We start from the raw sequence: 20,159 nt of genomic DNA, 5'->3' as shown, positions 1-20,159 counted from the left end.
CCTCTGGAGGATCCCTCCCTCCCTCAGCCTGGAGGGTCTGGTATCAAAAGTGCTGGTCAGGGGCTTTTGTCGGTGACTCCCAAAACTCGTCAGCAACTGGCAACCCAGGCTGAACATGGTCTAATGTGAACATAGCTTTAAGAAATGCAACATGTTCAGGTCATCAATGGAATCTAACCTTTTTTTTTTTGTATGCAGGAGACATAATCATCTTCAGGTTCATGACTTTAATTTGGGTTGCTACTTTTAATTTCAAGAAAGACATCACTTTCCTCACAGTGTCCATTTCTGCAGCTCATATTTTCAGCCTTTGTCAGAAACACTCTCATAACACACTAGCGGCTAGGGAATAACTGAAAAAAAATCATAATATGTCTCCTTTAATTTTTCAATTAAAACCAAACCTGATAAGCAGTTTAAGAATAAAATTGAAACGATTGTTAATGGAAGGTGGTCAACTTGTCGTCATGGCCTCTGGCCTCCCAACATTTTTCTCTTTATTGATGCCGTCTCAAAGCCAGAATCCACCCTACTCCCCTCCTATCACGGGCTGTTACCGTTAAATTGACACTGGCCTGTTTAGAGATCTTCATTTTGTTTTTCTTCTCGTGTACTCCATCTTCTCTTGCTCCTCTCTGCTCACTATCACTTGCTGTCTTTGAATAGGGTCATATGAGTGGGCGCTGTTTGCTAAATGTGAGTTGTGAAATCTGTGCCCTATATAGTGCTTCTCTCCCTAATTTATTTATCTAATCTTATCTTTGTGTCTTTTCACTTTGTCTGAATGCTCCCCTCTATCACCTTGCTGCTTTTTCACTTCATATCTTTGCTTCTCTTCTCTCCCTGGTTGACACACTCAGCTCACACCAAACATCTCTCCCCTCATATGGGGAGAAATGTCCCAGGGAGGAACGGATGATATGTTTTATGAAGGGATAGTTAGCCTATTTCTCTGGGTTAATGATTGGCATCATCCACTGTATGCATGTCAATGTGCGTGTGTGTGTGTGTGCATGTGAAGGGAGAGAGTTAAAATGTTAAAACCAGGGTAGCCAAATAAAAGCGTTGCTCATGGACTCGGGGTAAAAGTCTGCTTTACCCACATGACTGAAGAGTTGAGTTATAACAGGAGCTGTTGGAATGAAACTAAATGTAACACATTTAAAGACAGTTATTATTTATTTTGTGTATCTCACCTCATTTCTATTTTCATTATATGTTGTATATTAAACTATTGAAAGGAATATTGTTTTTTTTCAATAAGTTGAATTCGGGCCAGAACTTGACTGGCTGTTTCTTTCATCTTCACAGCCACTTTGACAATTGCTCAAAACAAACATTGCTTCAGATTTCTGATAAATATTTAATTGAGCTTGGTTATAATGTACCACTCTGAACTGATTGCTGTTTGTGTGCCCTGGGCTGTGGTGGAATCAGATCGAATAAACATCCATGCATTCATTTGCCTTTTTTGTGCTGGACCATTTAATATTTTTATTAACCACGGTTGTTTGTTGTTGTTTTCCTCTGTTTGTGCTGTTATTTTTGAAAAGCAGCTGTGTCTATATTACTGTCCCCTATAAGTCTGTTCAAGAAGAGACAATGGTTAAAAAAACATCAGTCATTAAGACGTAATGTTGCCCAGGAAGGTAAACTGGACTATGACTATGGGATTTTGACTCTGATGAAAGTAATTTTTTATGTTAATGAAATGTTGATATCCAAAAACGTTTTTTTTGTTTGCTCCTGATAAGTCTTTATTTATTAGTATATTATTAGTAATATAACATAACAAATGTCTTTATAGAATGTGGGCATGATCCTGTATTGCATAACTGTCATTTCTTCATCTGTATGAAAGTTCTTGGCTTTCTTGCAGGAAATTAAACATCACTGATGTCTTACCAACTGTTACTGCAGAGTAAGAGGTGTTTGATGGTGATGTGTTGGTTAGACAATGATCTTGGTGATCATCCGAGTAATCGCCAGTAGCCCGATGTCAAGACGACATAAATGCATTTGATTATCAGTGTTTGTAGAGGGCACAAAGGGTAAAACCCCCAATCATATTCCAAATTGTAAATCAAAGTGATACAAAGTTGAGTTCAGCTGTTCGCCCAACAGCATGGACGGACATTGTGGGCCAACTGAGCAATTATGTACAACTTTACTGCACATCTTTCCTCAAGTAAAAACTCTTCTACCCTCATCTTCTACGGACACGACTTTCACCTTTACTGGATTTGTGAGTTAAAACATGGCAGGTTGGTGTAACACAGCTGTTGTGTTGCATATGTAATGTCAATGAATCAGATCGTGGCAGTCGGCTGCATCCACAGGTCGCACTGTTTTAATTGAAAATTGAAAATGATTCATCACTGAGTGGTTATGCTGTTGTGCAGACAGACCATAATGCTGTTGCCTGTGTTGTGGAGTGGAATTAAAAACAAAACAGTAAACTGTCTAACTATCAATTAGGCCTTCTTCAGTGGTTGCTGCCTAATTGATTGGTTGTGAAAAGTAACATTCATACATCATATTTGAGAATGATCTAGCTGCAAGTGGAGATGTCAGATGACGGACGCTATCAGACTATTTTTGAAATATATTCCGATAGCTGCATTGTCATCGATCGCACACATGCGTGCATACATGGTTGCTGGACTGACGGTGGAATTTTAACAGATCGCGCAACTCTGTAACGGACCACAGAACCAACCACCACCTCTGTCGCTGCACCTCAGTGGAAACACTGTGTCAGCAGGCAGCCACATAAATTGGCAGTGTTCCTGCAACACTCTAGTGCACATTTGAAAAGTGAACACACTGCAGCAGAGCAAAACCTTCTTTTCTTTGGACGACCAAAATACTTTTGTTGGGATATTAGGGTTCATTATCAAGCTCCTTCCAGTCTCCTGCCTGCTCATGATTTGTGCAAAACAAATGAGTGAGTTAATGTGTTAATGTGTTTACTCAGTATCTTAAATTCTGTGTCATGTTGCCTTTTTGCCAAAGTTTGAGTTGTAAAATGCACCATCACTGGGTAGAGATAGCCCTGCCTGTGCACTTGGAAGCACAAAACTTGCACATGGACTCAAGCGCTCAAACAGAAACCACAGACTTATCAGATGGAGCTAAATGTTGTAAAAGCAATGCTTCCATGTGTAGTTTAATCTGCCATGTGCTATATTTGGCCGCGGTGCAGCTGCTCGCATGAATTAACAAGCCAACTATGCAGTGTGCGCTGCGCTGTATGTGAATATGCTCATAAATACAATAAGCCTGGACTTGAGAGATGGCTGCAAAAACAGAAAAATGCATTTGCAACAACTGATAACCAATCATGGAGGAAGAGCTGTGGGAAGGAAGTCATTTTCCCCAACTCTCAGAGACCCTCTAAATCAGTCTGTACTTTTCAATACATTTAAGGCCAAAGACCTTGATGGAAAATACATATGCTGTTTTGCATACTGTCTGTTTTGTGGTGTTTGAAGATACAACTGTGCCACTTGTCATCTCTATTTGATGATATAGCTGACGACCAGCTGCTGTTTATAAGAGAGGAATTTTATTGTTGGATGGAGACTGTCAGGAGAGTCCTTGCCTGTGTATCAGTGCAAAGGACTGGTAATGGTTCTGTTAGATTGTTTCCATTCTGTTTAATGATCATTGATATGCAAAATATGTCACATGTGCGTACACGTGCTGGTGTAAACAGGAAGCAGATTGTCTACTCTGTAATTGGTTGCTTAGTTCTATGACCGAGTAACGGCAATGGAGAAGTGATTTCTCTTCTTTGTTTCTCGGTTACTTTGCATTCACCGCTGGTAGTCATGACTGATAAGAATCAACCAAAAGGAAATGCAGGCGTCATCGTTTCCGAACATCTCATAGGCTTCTCTGTGGCAAGGAACTAGTTTGCCAAAGTGATCACATTGTAATCTTGTACAAAAGACACAAACACACTAGTCGACTACATTACATGTGCACTGATGCGTGTGTAATGCAGCAATGTAGACTAACCATGATTGAAAAGCTTCTTTTACACTTGGCACCTGTTCCACTGAGATCATGATGATTACACAGTAGGCAGAGGAATCACATCTAACCATTTAACAAACTGAAAGTAAGAACCGAGTTTTAGTCTAGAAACAAATCATGCCCTCTTCTGCAAGTAGAAAAACAGTGTGCCATGTGTGATACTTTCCTTACTCACCATTGACTCGCATTGGTATGTTGTTTATTCATAAGGCTCATGCCTCGCCCCCTCTGCTCTCTGGTTACATTTAAATACAGACAGTACTTCCAATGTCAGGTCACAGGACATAACAACAAAAGCTGTAGCTCTAGTTAACATTCGATTCAATACAAATTTAAATTCTCTTATTGTATTGGAAAATGAACGATCCCACTGCCACATTCTTCCTTTGATTACGTGTCTCTGGCTTTCTTTAAACTGTTTTTATTGTATGTGACATAAATCTCTGTGTTATGTCTATACCTGCTTGTCTCCAGTGCTCTCACTGCTTTCTCACTGTCAGCAGCGTTCATTTTGCATCTTCAACTTCATTAATTTTTTTTGCTGACAGAGATTGTGGGCTTATGCAAATTGAAGCCCTCATTAGTCAGCCTGAGCCTCCACCACCACCAGCACCGCTCCTCCCCTGCTGCTGGGGACATGTTCTCTGCGTTCACGTCTACGAGCTCTGCCTGCATGTGTGACCCGTTTTCCGACATCAGTGTTCGGCACGGCCAACCTAACATCCTTAATAGCGAACGTCTGGGTCTGCGTGTAAAGTTGCGCAGTCAGTGTTTTAAGAACAATAATAATAAAAGATGATATTAAATATATTCAACAAAAGGCTGCAGGGTGTAGACCTGCCCACACACTGACCCCGATTGAAATCCCAGGATGTGAGAGTACATAATCTTATCAGTGATACAGTGCAGGGGGAAAGAAAAAGGAGAAATCAATTCAAAATTGCTACACTTTGGTTGAGGTCACAGCCAAATCTATCTACTGGTTGCTAGCGGGCAGTAATATAATGCCAATTCAATGATAGGAATCAATGGCATGTGGTAGCAGTCAGTCATGTTGGTGAGTTGTAATCTCTCCGTTTCATGTGACACAAAGACTTATTTTCATGAGTAGTGTCAAGCCAGACCTCGAGGTGCACGTATTGAATTTCAGTGCCTACTGTATTTTGTGTGTAGTTGGCTGTCATTCAACGCCGGTTTAACTGTGGCGCTCTTTCTCCACTGTCTTGTTTACAAGCCTTTTTATTTGTTTCAAGTCCAAACAGTGGAATGAATGAGTGGATTTTTTCTCTTTCCTTTCAATGCACCACAGCGCAGTATCTACTCCATCACTTCATCTCTGGTTTCACGTAGGCCTTGGACGATAACAAATTTTGCTGGACGATATATTGTCACACGAATTATTGCAGATAAATGATATTATTGTCAACATGATAATATATCATAATAATGCACACCCTTTCAAAGACAATAAACTTTTATTTCTCAGTGTTTTTTACCTTTTGCGATGTAGCGAACTTCACTTTCAAAGAGTGCACACCATTTTGCGCTGTTCCGTTTATATTTACTTTGTCGACCGAACGCCTCAGTGAGTGTTGACTGTCGGGACGAAGGCTCTGCATCTCGAGCTGCACTTTGTTTCCCCATCTGGGAACACTGGGTCGGGTGGTGATGCTTTAGGTGGGCATGCAAGTTTGTTGTGTTGCCTTTTTTTGTTGCCACCACTTTTGAACTGGTTTGTCCGTGTTGATGGCCTCACCTTGCTCATTCGGTTTGAAGCCGAAATATTCCCACACCGGGGCTGTGGCATTTGACTTTGCAATCATCTTTTCTCCTTGCGTTTCTCCGCACGACGCTCACTAGCTGCACTCTGTGTGTGTAGCATGTGTAGCTAATGCTAGCGGCCCGGCCTCCCCCCACAGAGACAAAGAGGCTGGATGACGGACAAGAGGGTTCACTCCGTTCATTCCGCAACCAACGCCCCCAGGTGCTGAGACCGAGCACAGAGCCTGCTTTGAGGCGAGAGAAGAGGAAAACAAACACGCAAGCACATGGCAATATATCGAGGCCGAAAAATTATCGAGTTCATTTTAATTTATTGTGCGATTAATTGATTTATTGATTATCAGCCCAGGCCTAGTTTCACGTGATCCAATGCATTTGAACTATCTCATGACTTATTTTTCTTACATAACCAAGTGAGGTAATGTGAAATCCTCTTTCAAAATGATGATTTCCCCTTTTTGGAAAGTGAATTTGAACCTATACTGTAAAACAAACTTTTAAGAGTCAGAGCTCTTCTGTGCTCCTGAAGGAGGTTTATGATCCAGACAAATATTTAGGTTTCACTGGTAAAACCCGTTGTTATGTAACCGATTTTAACGCCACAGGTCACCACATTTTGTTCACACAGCAGTGAAAAAGGAAAGTGACGATTCAATCTCACAGTTACATTGACACAATTGCACTCTTGCATATAATTATGACATTATTTTATTGCGAGCGTTGTTAATAGTGAGATGAGCGATGACAGAATAAAGTGGACTTTTCTGTCAATTTGCTGTTGTGCGAGAAAGAGAGAGAGAGAGTGGATGAAAGGGGAAGATGAGACTACCGGGGGGGGGCATTAAGGTGCTAAATGAAAGCTAATTACATGAGGGCACCAGGGGAAATGGGTGCTGTGTGACCCCAGGCCCTGGTCATCTATCTGATTTAAGACACACAATGTGTCAGCAGCAAATTGAATCTACAGGGAGCAATTTAAGGTTCCCTGCAACACACACAGACACACACACACACACACACACACACACGCACACACACACACACCGTCCACCTCCCTTGTGCCAAGGTTAGGCTGTACAACACACACTTACAGGGTTTATTGCAGCAGTGTTAGAATCATCCCTTCAGGTTCCTCAAGGGTCCCCACACACTCAGGCTCTTGCGGTGCAGGTCAGAGACTCTCCACATCTCATTAATATAATATTGTTCAAACATGAGCTGCATGTACTGCTGAGCATTCCTTATTGGAGAAAAAAAAGTCATAAAACATTAGATTGTGAGTGGACACTGCAGTTTCACAGAAAAATCGGTATCAACTTTTATTTTTGCTGATATGAAAAGTTTGTTTTTCTAGAATAAACAATGCAAGTTCGATACATTTGGTATTGTATTTGTTTTATTTCTTTTTATTTCTTATAAATGTTATTGTTTAGCAGTTCAGGTAGTTTAGGTTTTTTGCAACAAAAAGTCACCAAAAAGTCACCTTTTTAAGGTTTAGTGTGTGTGTAGAATTTAGTGTCATCTAGTGGTGAAGTTGCATTTTGCAGTTGAGTACCCCTCACCTAACTCTCCGTATTCCAAACATGACAGAGTACCTCTGGTAGTCTTCAGTTGTCATAAAAACTCAAAACTTGTTTAGTTTGTCCAGTCTGGGCTACTAACTACCTAAAAAACATGTCCGCCTCCGTAGAGAGGAACCACATCCGAGGTAAAGAAATATAAAGTATTTAAATATAAAGGGCCCATTCTAGGGTAAAGAAAAAAAAAAACTATTCTTACAATTTAGATGAAACAAACTAGTGAAAACATCACCAGGATTATATTTTATTAAATTTCTGTCAAAATATCCCTTTCACCTAAATCTTACACACTGGACCTTTAATATCCATAACCACAACTTTGTGGTATTATGCTGAAATAAATAATAATGCATTCAAACCAGTATAAATGTAAACATAACCCACATCATTATATCCTGCACATACACATAAAGAACAGAGTCCTCATTTTCTAAATTGATATCAGTTTTGACAGTTGGCTCAACTGGACGATAAACCTGCTCTTGTTGTAGAACTCACATTGAGTTTAACAGGGATAAAGTTGAATGATTATGTCATTGCCCTTCATTGTATTCCCTGTGGTCGACACCATGTGGCCCAATTTCCTGTAAAGCTCCACATTCCAACGGCATAGCTACACTCCAGAGATCTAACATGTGACCTCATCTAGCCTAAACCGTAACCTACTCAGAAAGAAACAGTAGACGTTTTGTCTCCCTCTCGGCTGCTCTCATTTGCCCTCTTATGTTAAATATTCACATCGACATTCATCCTATCAGCGAGATTGCATTATTGATGTTGTTAAATCTTATTTAATAACCTGGTTTTAACAGTTTTTAATAACAGCACACTTGTTATCATCTGTTTCAGGTAAAACAATATCCTCAATAACTTTGATATCCACTGATCATCACAGCATGATTCCAGTAAGAGAAATATAAACAGTGATAATAATGATGTGGCCCAGAGGAACGGTCTCTCTCAAGCTTCAGTCTCTTTTGTTCATAGCTGCGGTCAGGAGCATACATTTGATCCCTCACCACTTCTGAATGTGTTCTATATGTTTCACATTTTCATTATGTCAAGTTTATTCAGGATTTTGCATTGTGTGATGCTATTATAGCATAGTGTTAGCACACTGGGTGGGCACACAATGGATCTACAGGTACAGAGAAAGAATATGCAATCAGGCCTGATGAAAAGAAGTCATTTATTTCAGAATCTGAATTAAAAGTCCCTTGGTCCACTGCCAGTCACAGTGGAAATAACTATTGCAATTGTGGCTGCGTTGCTGATGATTCTTTATAAACATCTGTGTGCATAGACCAGAGAGAGGGAAAGTGGCACAATGGAACATGTGGGAGAAATAGCACAAACAACTGTTACTCTGCGTGTTAGAAGAAGTCAAAGAGCCTTGTTGGATTATAAACTTGTTTTGCTCCAATATGAGCTTTCACTTTTTCTGCTCTCTGACTCTTTTTTTTGCGCACAGTTTTGATTTTAAGACTTAGGTTTGCAGGACAGGCATCTACGCTTCTTCTCCTATCATTTAATGCTATCTCCTTTTCCTGCGATTGGTCCGGGAGTCCGAAATATTTGTATATTATACATATAAAAAATTGTACACTACAAATGATTCTGTTCCATTCCATGGTTGTTTTGATTGAGACTGATACCAAACCCTCTTAGAGTTAATTTTAGACCGTTGGTCGGGACCGTCATCTGAGGCACCTGCTAATTTAGATCGAACTAAACTGAATAGTCTCAATCAAATAAGGTAGACGTGAAAGCGCCCAATTAAAAAGAGTGAAATGTCAAACACTGCTAAAAATAAGTCGTTTGTCATCGTCTTGACAGGTATGAGTATATTCTGACCTGGTGCGTCTGTTTTTTTTTTTTGTTAGTTTGTGTTTTGCTTACTGATCTGCTGACTATTTCTATGGTTACGGTATGAATATATTTCGTCATAAAAGCAACTTTAGGTTAGACAAAGATCAAGTTCACTAGAAACCATGGGGAGGAAATGGATGTGAACCACCCAAGTCGTACAAGTTGTTGACTCATCCATTAACCTCAACATCAGCATCAACCGGTTTTGCAGCTCTACATTACTCGTTTCGCCTCTGACATGGAACAGTCATAAATCATGTGGCCAACGACTTATGTAAATGTAGGATTTGAACATAAAGCCAGTGTTGTCTTGTTACCAGTGAGTCTGGATCAAGTGGGAAAAAAAATGTAATCATACAACTGAACCAGTTCAAGTAAAAACAAGAAAGTAAGAATAGGCTAATGCTATGAAATGATGATTGAAGTGACAGCAGTGTGTAGGAGATGTAGAGACTCAGATGTGAGGAGGGGTGGGAGTTTAGCGATAGAGGGAGAAAAAAGAGAGAGAGGAGAAAAGAAGGAGCCATCACACAATCACATGATGATTTCTGAAACAAGGGTAGCTTTATAACTGTGCTCCTCTGTAGCAACCAATGGCTCCACATAGTAATTCAAAGACCAAATCAACACACACACACTGTACGCTGTGTACGCTTGTCTCCGGGTAGGTGAGTTGGATAATCCCATGACTCGCCTGACCTACTCCATACTCCCTGCCAGTAGTGACACCGGATTGGCTGAGCGGTCGAGCGAGGGGGGCTGGGGGTAGTCGGCCCGAGCAGCAGCAGCAGTACACATATTATATAACAGGCAGATGAGGCGGGGTGAGGGGAAGAGGAAGAGGAGGGGGGAATGAGCAATGAGAGAAAGACAAATGTGATGGAAAGAGGAAGTGAGAGTAGGGAAAGGCAGGAAGACAAAAGTACAGTAGAAGAGTGAAAATTGCACAATAATGATTTGCAAGGCAAAAAGAGAAATAGTGGAATGACTGTGGATGCATTCAGGGCTGCACAGTATTGCCAAAGTAAGACAAATGGCTTAAAGAATAATGACCATATTTTGATTCATACCTGCATCAAGCAATCTTTTTATGATGGCAGTGTATTACAATAGACTCACATGTATGCTTTGTGTAAACGCTTGACAATGAGCATGCCCGAGGCTCTCTGTCGACGTGATCGCCATTACAAAAACACAGTTTCATGCCTGGGACACACAACGAAGCTGAATCTCAAGCTTATGCCCCGTGCTCACTATCAATACAATGCTAAAGAGTTGCACGTTAAAATCCACACACACCAGGTTAGCCAGCCGTCTCCACCCTATATTTGTTGCGATTGGCTAGCGGTAGCACTCGCCTGTTTGTTTAAACACGATTGTATTGACTGATGCCTTTGTTGCAGCATGAAAAGTTGAATTCCGCTTTAAATCTGCCATAAGCAGCGGGAGAATAGCGACGCAGTGGAACTACAATGCAGTTCGGCAATTCGGCCATTCGAAGTGAATTAGCAGCGATTCAGCCTCTACCGCTTACGATGGAGGCTGCACTACAGTTACAACAGTCTTTGTCTATTCGGAGGGCTTGTGTTTATATGCAGTGCAATTGTTTTCAATTTGATGATGCTTCTGACATTAACTTTGCTTGTCTTTTATTAAAATATGTGATATTATTATATTAGTTGTAGTGTATCGAGGGATGCCCTTCAGATAGACCAGAAGAAAAGTGTATTTTATTAAAAAGTGGGTCTGGTTAAAACATTTTTATTTCCAATATTCCAACTTTTATTTGAATGATCACAATATTGATTTCTAAAATCTGTCTTTTCATTTGCTCCTTTTCTCAGTGAACACAATATGTAAAAGTTGTCTACTTTGCTAAAATTGCATTTTTACAACGAACAGAAAAATGTTATTTAAAGTTATAAAGTAACTTTAAGTTGTCGTGACTAAAGACAGTTGGCTGACTCTGGCTTTCTCATAACAAAGAGAGAGGATTGTGAGCTCTTGAGCTCAGGGTTTGTCGATGAGATATTATCTCTGGCTACGATTTGTAAAGCTTCACAAGTTGACTATTATTCAGTCTGTCCCTGCTTGGGAGCTGATGCTAGCTAACCAGCTGTGTGCAGATATCAGGCGGAGGCCCTGCCAATACAAACAGTGCAGATGAATTAGTGAGCAGACTTTCAGTTCCTGCTTTGTCTGTGATAGTCGAGGCATCTGCTACTGACAGTCCACGTGCATAGATAGCATTCATTCTTTTTGAATATGAATGGTGATGACACCTTTTGTAAGTGGTGTTGGTTTTTGTCATTGTGGCTAAGCTGTGTTGGACATATAGGTCTAAACAATATGTGTCTTGTTGTAGTCATTGTATGATGTTTTCACTTGACACAGTTTTATATTCAAGGAAACATTAGTTGCTTGAATCCAAGTTTCCATGATAAATTCTAAGAAGTATAGATTAGATACATTTATGTCTAATGTAACTGAATCATCACAAATCATATTAAATCAAATTGGAAGATCAAGATGCAATAGCCAACCCTGTCCACCAATGGACAGCCTTTCCGAGAACCCACTCTCTATCAGAGTAGACAGAGCATTCATTACGCATTCATATGGTTCATTATGGTTGCCTTAATAAAAATGGAAATAAACATTTAGCAGAAACCAACAGGAAATCACTTCACTTCAGCAAAAGTACAGAATAAATGCTTTCAATATGCAATAAAATATGAATTTCTGCCTCTCAGGCTTTGTCAGAGCTTTCCAGAGAGAACATGTTAAAATCACACGTAAAGTATGTGGTGTTTGTTTTTTCCCCAATTTTTTTTTGTCTGAAACCCACACAGGTCCCCATGTTAAACTTATGGCACAAACATGTGATGTTACGACCAAAATGTCACAGGCACATATGTGTCACACATTTCACATGTGATTTTAACATGTTCTAACATGTGAAATTCATGCGGCCTTTTTCTGAGGGTAACCACAAACCAAACAATAGACTGGCATCCAGACAACAGCTGTGTGTATCATCAAGTGTCGCTAACGTTAATGTTTTTACTTGCCTTAGACATAGTTCCCATGAGAGAATAGAATTTTATCTATCAAAGGGTACAGCCACAAGACATTTAGTGACACGTGATTTTAATCGAAATATCTCTAATGCTTTCGTTACATACAGTGCTCTCAGATGTTGACAACAATGTGTATGACCAAGTCGATCAGTTTCTATGTTTGTGTCGACCACTGTGACGGTTTCTCTCCAGCTCTTTCTCCCACCGTCTATCTCATACCTCCTGTTCCCACACATTAGTCCCAACAAGCTTTGATCTTGATGGAAAAGTTTAGCTCTCAATCAGTTCCCACTGTATTCGCTGGTTTAGAGTTCCCCAGTGACACAGCAGTTCAGCCCAGTTCAGACAGTCGTCCTTTGGAGACCGTTTGTTGATATTACATTTGCTGGAGGTGGTTGACCAATCACAACAGAGTGAGCTAGCTAGCAAATCAGAGCTAATTGGGCTTTATCAGGAGGGGGCCCTTAAAGAGACAGGAGCTAAAACCAAGTGTTTCAGACAGAGGCTGAAAAGAGGAGCTGCTGCAATGGGCAATATGAGGAAAGTGATGTGTTTTCTGAACATTAGAGCATGTAAACCTTTTCAAGTAAGAATCCAAATAAAAAATATGATCCTGAATGTGAGCATAACATGTTGGCAGGTGGCATTTTCATGTTCTTGTGAATATTTATCAGTAATGAGATAAAAAGCTGAGTAACTGGGGAAAGAAGTTAAAATCTGACTTACAGTTGTACATTGCGCACTCTGGAAATATTTGTGCATTCTTAACAAAGACCTGCAGGCACACTGCTGTCTGTTGTGGCAGAGTTTCGTTTAATTTATTGTCTTATTGTCAAGTCTTGCTGCCAAGGCCCTCCAATATTTCTGAATAGCCTGTTGGTATTGACACATATTGTTTCCATGTGTTCGCACAGAGGAACAGAAGTGACTGGCATCGTGCCTCAAACCCTCAGCACAGAGTAGCTCACTCAGATTTTCAAATAAATAAATAATAAGAAGAATAAATGTGTTCACACACGTTTGTGGAAATGTGGGCAGAGATCAGCAAAGAGAGTGCAACCTCCTTTTTTCTGTTTTTTCACATGTTTTGCTCATGTTTCCCCTGCTCTTGTCCATCAGCACACACAAATACTTTTTGAGTGTGTGTGTGAGTGACCAAACAAAAGTTGAAGTGAAGTTGTTTATTGCTGTGTCGTCCAGTATGAAGACAAAACTAATGAGGCCTGAAACTGTGCTGCGCGGCTCTGAGCCATGCTTGTTGGATGAGTGAAAGGAGGAGCATGTAAGTTAGAGCAGGAGTCAGCGGGTGGGTGGGTGGGTGGTGTTATAATTCATACTCCACCCTGTGGTCATTTTACACTACCAGCATATTTTTAACAGAAAACCCCAAATGGAATTGTGTATCATGTTCATGTTTTTTAGCTCTTGAATGAACATTAAAATACCAAAATAGTCTCTAATAAAAAACAGAAAGGATCATTAAAAAGAAAACATTAAACATTAGAATGGCACTCAGTGAAGCACATACTTCTGCCAAGGCCCAGCAGTCCCCTCACAAAACCCCATTTAAATTCCTTAGATCACAATCTCTATTTGAATCTGCACCAAATTGGACATGTTCATAAATATGAGTTTCCTTAACAGTCCTGATCCTTTTTTCATCAAGATCCTTGAATTTTTCACTGAGAAATCTTTGAAAATGTTGGGAAATTATTAAAATTCCATATTTCGTAATGTTAAAGAAAATAAAGAATAAAAACCCTGGATCTGCACCACAGTTGAATTAGTTCTAACGTAGATTAAAAGAGGACAGTTTCCATAAACACCCCCATTATTACCTGACTGACAATCCAAAGTTGAGTATGGTACATATTAGCGTATATTTCCTGAGAGCCAATGTTGCAGATAGAGTCTCGTCAGTCTGCACAGGTAATGTTAGGCAATGTGATCACTGTGGAAATTCATGTTAGTATTGCTGTAAACCTTATAAATAACTCTTATACTGAATAGAGCCTTATGTTACAACAAATTCACTTGTGGCCGTCAGGGCGCCTATGGATGTGTTCGCCTTAAAATGAGGAGGAGAGTTAAAAACAGTTTCTGAATAAAGCGTACATAGTCATTTAGGTTCAAGTCATGCAACCTTCCATGGTCTGAGGTTGACTTATGTATATTGTATGTTTGAATAAACCTTTTGCACTGGTGTACTTTTGACCACAAAAGCTAGTCCTCTCTAACTTCTCATTTCGGTGCCATACTGAACTTTTCTATGAGCCAAAATGATGCATGGACTCTTTGAATATACAGGATATGATATTTCTAGATTTAGAGTCTCTCTCTTTCAGACTCTGGGAACAAGCTCCCTGCTCTCCCTTCCCACTGCTTTTATGTCATCTGCAAAACTGTGTGATTGTATATTTTGTCCAGACGACTGCCAAACCTGTCTTCATGTGTCTTGAATGATCTTGGCTAGTTCACTGTTAAGCTGCAGATATAAACTTAGCTGGACGCTGCCAAGATCAAGCACCTCTACTCCCCTTGGTCGCTGTCCAGTTTACATAAGCGAGTGCTGTCTTTCCAATGACCATGAGGCACCATCCGCGATAAAGTTAGGTCATGCTAGCTGGAGGTTACGGGTGGGGGTGTGGCTCCTGGTCTGCGTTTTGGAAGCTAAATTTTATTTCACACACTACTGTCTCGCAAACAGGGTTTTGTAGCTTTGAGACCTTGCAAAGAAAAAACCCCAGAAACAATTCTTTGAGTATTAGTCGATTACAACACCAAAATATCTATAGATTCTGAATGTCAAGTCATTATCAAGCTTAGCAAGCCAGCTCCCTTACATTACTCCCATATACATTCCAACTAGGGTGCTGCAAAAACAATCAAGGGAGAAAACAGAGGTACATTTAAGCCCTTCTAATGCCGTCAAATTCCTGTCGTGGATCTCGGAGCAGTGTCAGTCTAACACTAGTCTGGAGTCTGGCCACCACACGTCCCTATTACCTCATACTCTCATCTGACATGTTGACAATTTGCCTGCAATACATCTGACAAATTGGTCTCAGTGCCTAGTTAAGCTTCATGCCGATGCTCAGGTGTCTCAGTTGCTTTAAGTCTAATTATAGACAACCAGGGATAATGACAGCTTTGTGTGCGTATGTTAATCTCTCAAGTTCTTTAAGCAAGGCTTTCATTTGCAGTGTAACACAAGTGTAGGCTTGGGAGGGGTCTAAGCTCGCTGTTGTGGTTTCGCTGGTTTCGCACCCACTGGATTCACCCCCCCCCCAGCTGGCCCATGCGCCTCAGATGGTCAGAGGTTGGCATTCTTCCCCTTTTGGGAAGGGGGGGGGGACTACTTCTTCTGTCCAAACACCTGTCATGGTTTAGGATGTGTTTCTGGGAGCCATTGTACATTTTTTAAACTTTAACTCTATGCAAAGGCATCGTTTTCTCTTTGTAACAAATGCAATGTGTTTTATTATTTAGGAGGAGCCAAGGAAATGAGACAACTCATTCTTTGTAAAAGGCATGTATATGTTTGAAGGTTGTTGGCTCTGAGTCAGATGAGCTCATCTTCGCCCAAGATGTTGGGTCAGTGTTACATGTCTTGCCGTGGAGAGGGGGCAGGGGAGACAGCTGTCAGAGGGGTGTTGGGTATGGACTGGGTCTATCAGGGCTGGGGACAGGTGATTCCGGACACTGCAGCATTATTCTTGAAACAGTCAGTTGTTATTGTCATTTTGAAAACCTGGTAATTTTTTTAAAGTTGTGATATTACTCCAGGAGATATAAAGGGTGGAGTTGCAAAATTCATAATACATTTCCCCTACCTGCATTCAGAGATGAGGAATATCAGTGTCAGAGGCAGGCAGAGGCAGAGCAGGAGCAGGTTTTCTTAGAATGTGGGTGGGAAAAGAATAACTCATAAACATTTACACACACAGAACCAGACCTGCTAAATGTCAAGTGCACTGGTGAGACCACTGAAAATGTTTAGTCACACTTGACAGATTTTTGGTCACATGAATGACCAAATCAAAGACTTGTTTGGAACTGCAGAGGATCTGTCACCAGCGATGATGATTCACTGGGTTTAATTTCTACCGCGGTCATGTAGGGACGAGCCTCTGCTCCTCGAGCTTCAGTAATTCAATACAGTATCAACATTTCTTTTACGAGTGTGAAAAAATGAAATTCTATTCTGAGGAAACAAAAACAATCATTTAAAAAAATGTCGCCAACATCAATAATCAATTAAAGATCCTTGTTTTCAGTTTTCCAATTTTCATTTTGTTGGACTCCATTTCTTTCTAAACACATAATATAATATCGTTCATTTAATTTTGTTCAGTTCTGTAAATATTATGAGCAATACTCATTGAAACATTGAAAAATCTGTCTCCACAAATAATCACAACAGAAATGTTTATCATTATTTAACTTTTCTTTCACACAATTCATACAATCCTTCATTCAGTTGAGAAATATTTCTGTATTCTTTTCTATATTTATTCATGTATGAATTTCATGGAATAAAGACATAATTGACATACAGGAAACAAAGAAAGAACAGAACTATTATGTTGATCAATTTTCAGATATTTGTTAGTTAAGGTGTTTCCTTAGGAGACTACATCTGTCCGAACGGTTGTCTTGTCTCCCACATCAATACAATATGCCATTGAGGCTGTCTATACCTACAAACCAAGCCTATGCCCACTTTCTTGAATTTGCAACAAACATCTATAGGTCGACCGTCTTCACATTTCTCTCTGTCTCCCTCTGCTTACATTCCAGCTCGTCTCCCAGAACAGGAGAGAACAGCAGCTCCGCTGTGCCAGGCCTGTCCAAGCCCAGCGGTCCGACCCATAAGATCTGTTTGGTGTGTTCGGATGAAGCTTCAGGATGCCACTACGGTGTCGTAACCTGCGGCAGTTGCAAGGTGTTCTTCAAGAGGGCGGTCGAAGGTTGGTTTCCCTTTTCTGCATCTACTCCTTCAGTCAACCACTCAATCATTAACCACAACGTGACACACGCCATAATGACAGATGAAAGGATTTACACCGATGTTTTAAAGCCTGTGCACACAACCACCAGATGTTTTCTTAATTACTCTGACTGATTGGACCTGGTCAGGTTGGAAATGATTGGAAATCTGGGATGAATTTATGATGTCATAAAACTCAAATCCAGTTTGTCCACACCCACACAGTATTTAGAAGAGGTCTAATCACAAAACACGTGCATGGGCGGTCTATAAATGTGCAGAGGCTTCGAGAAGCACATAACATAAATGTCTCTTTTTTCATTTTATACCAAGTAATCCTGGCCACATTTACACAAGGTTTAATCAAATTTGCATATATTCTTCATTATACATTCACAACCTTGTACATGTGGACCTAATAGCAGTTAACATCAGTGACACTTTGTTCCAAAGACTCATTCATTTAAATGACATAAGGTCATCTCTTGAAGCCTTTGTACGCTTCAGCCATTTCAACTTTCTTTTGCAGAATAAAAATCAAATCGTGTCTCACAAGTCAATGTCAGAGTGGAATAGTTGTGCTTTTGTTGAGCTTCACTAGACACACATCACGTAGTCGCTTTTGCAGATTTGAATCATGGTCCCGACCTTGCATGTCACCGCCCCTCACCTTCTCTTTTATTCTCCTGTTTGTCCTGAAACAACCAGGAACAAAATTGCAAGTTAGAAATGAGTAATTTTGATGAAAAATATAACTACTACCATGACACTTTTCCATTAACATAGTATTGCCTTGTCTTTTTATATGTCAATCTCAACACAGCCATTCAACTACAGAATTCAGATCATGTCTCAGGCAAGAAGTATGTGTGTCAGGAAGTTCATCTTAAAACTAATTGCCTTGACGAAATCGCTGTGTGATGAGAGGGGCAGGGATGCATCTTACAAATGGAAAGTAGTTTGTGATAAATACTTTCTACCGTGCAATCCACCGCCCCAGCTCTGCTTCTCTTCCATATAAGGACTATTGCATATATACTCATAAACAATTTACTGGTAAAAAGTTGCTAAACCACTCTTTTTATTATATTGACCCTGGTCTGGTACTTAATGCACAGATTTAAAAATTGCAAAAACAGTTAGAAGACCTACAGCCTGTTTTCTTTGCACACTCACAATCTGCCTATCTCCTCCATGTCTGTCACTAACATTGCTAGTGAAATAATACAATTAGTGACCAGCCTTACTGCAGGGAAATCAGTATTCTGAATGTAAATTGATGGTGTGACCATGGATTATTTGATTTACGCAACAGCTCTGGACTAAAATGTGACCGGTGGTTAATTATGTCAGCATTCGTAGTTTCCTTACTGCAATGAAATGTATTATAGGCTACTACTCTTAGAGAATATATGTACAAACTTGTCAAATTATATATACAAGCACTTGAAATGAGCCGTTACAATTAATCTCTAGAGTTGTATGATTGTGTGAAAGTATTACCTTCTAAATCAGCTGTTTTATTCTGCAGTGTTTTCCAAGCACTCAAATGGAAGTGTGACTTTTATTTTGAAAAGAGCTGCCGAAAGTAGCACTGAGATATGTTATTCTTGTTTTTCTCCCCCCACAACTCTCCATTCTCTGGTCGTTGTCTTTATGGTGAAGGATGGAGAGCACGACAAAACACAGATGGTAAATAATGCACTTTTAATAATAATAATAATAATATGAAGATGATGATAATAATGAATGATGATGATGATGATGATAAAACTATAGCCTCTGATTTGCTCATTTCACTGTATTTTCCTCCAGCACTAAAATAAGACCAATCTGCCTCAACATGTACTCTGTGTAGTCTCCTCTGCAAACTATCTGTTAATGCATGCAAATATTCTGATATGGTAATTCAAGTCAGTGCAAATTACCTGCGAGTGATTTTTTTTTCTATTGAGTTTCTGCTTGGACTGCTCCACCTCATCGTCCTCACAGGTGGCCGAGCCAATAACTGCAATCACGCCCTATCACAAATTAGACCGATTTCTTTGCACTTGACTCACATTAACCTCCTTAGATTTTATGTCAGAAAACTCCCGTTTTTTTTTTCTTTTTTGTGTTTTTCAGTAACTTTGTGTTTCCTTGCCTCTGCTGATTGTTGTGTTTAGGCTGTATCCTGGTTCCTGTAATAGCAGTGACAGATGTGTTAAACAAATCACTTTCCTTTAATAATTTTCCAATCAGTGTCTTCCTAATATCATGGCTAATACCGATCATCCTGCTGGACTTATCATCTTGTATCAGTATTTTAGCAGCAGAAAGATGGCCAAGCTGTTACTTGCAGTTTCCATGTGAATTGCCAAAGTCGCACATTTGTGATATGCCAGTTTCCTTTTGCCCTGTGTGGTGCAAAAACACCATCCTTGCTGGTCATAACTTCACATATACAAGCGTTTGTTTGCTTCTTAATTAGCAGCCAATCAGATTAATTACTGAGAATGGCACTCATTAGAGCGCCTACCTCTGCCAAGTTCCTAAAGTCCCCTTAAATTGAATCAAGCTGCACCAAATTACACACACTTAAAATAATCAGTCCCCTAAATACGCCAGATTTGTTTTTCATCAAGTTCCAGGAATTATCCTCTGGGAAATCAGAGAAAATGTTAAGCTTTTAAACCTTGTAACTTTAAAGAAAGACATTCCTGGACCAGCCTTATAATCCAGATTCACACCAACATTGTATAAGTTCTTCTCTGACTAACACTGCATCTTTCCTCCAAGTTTCATTGTAACCTGTCCAGTGCTTAAAAAACAAACCAA

At 40.0% G+C, this 20,159-nt stretch overlaps 1 protein-coding gene across 4 annotated transcripts in view; it reads left to right on the top strand.

The window, feature by feature from the left end:
- Positions 1-20,159, top strand: part of LOC109635852 (glucocorticoid receptor-like) — a 66,065-nt gene that overhangs the window by 25,980 nt on the left and 19,926 nt on the right. For 2 of the 4 annotated variants that reach the window (XM_069539670.1, XM_020097294.2), the window contains 2 exons: positions 17,153-17,322; positions 19,008-19,034. In XM_069539670.1, the coding sequence (XP_069395771.1) occupies positions 17,153-17,322; positions 19,008-19,034 (197 nt within the window). The remainder of the gene's footprint in view (positions 1-17,152; positions 17,323-19,007; positions 19,035-20,159) is intronic. The other 2 variants (XM_020097295.2, XM_069539671.1) reach the window with 1 other exon arrangement.

The sequence above is a fragment of the Paralichthys olivaceus genome, chromosome 15 (genome assembly GCF_024713975.1).
Source record: "Paralichthys olivaceus isolate ysfri-2021 chromosome 15, ASM2471397v2, whole genome shotgun sequence".
Taxonomy (NCBI): domain Eukaryota; kingdom Metazoa; phylum Chordata; class Actinopteri; order Pleuronectiformes; family Paralichthyidae; genus Paralichthys; species Paralichthys olivaceus.
The sequence above is the reverse complement of the archived record's forward strand: the minus strand, read 5'-3'. Positions and strand labels throughout refer to the sequence as shown.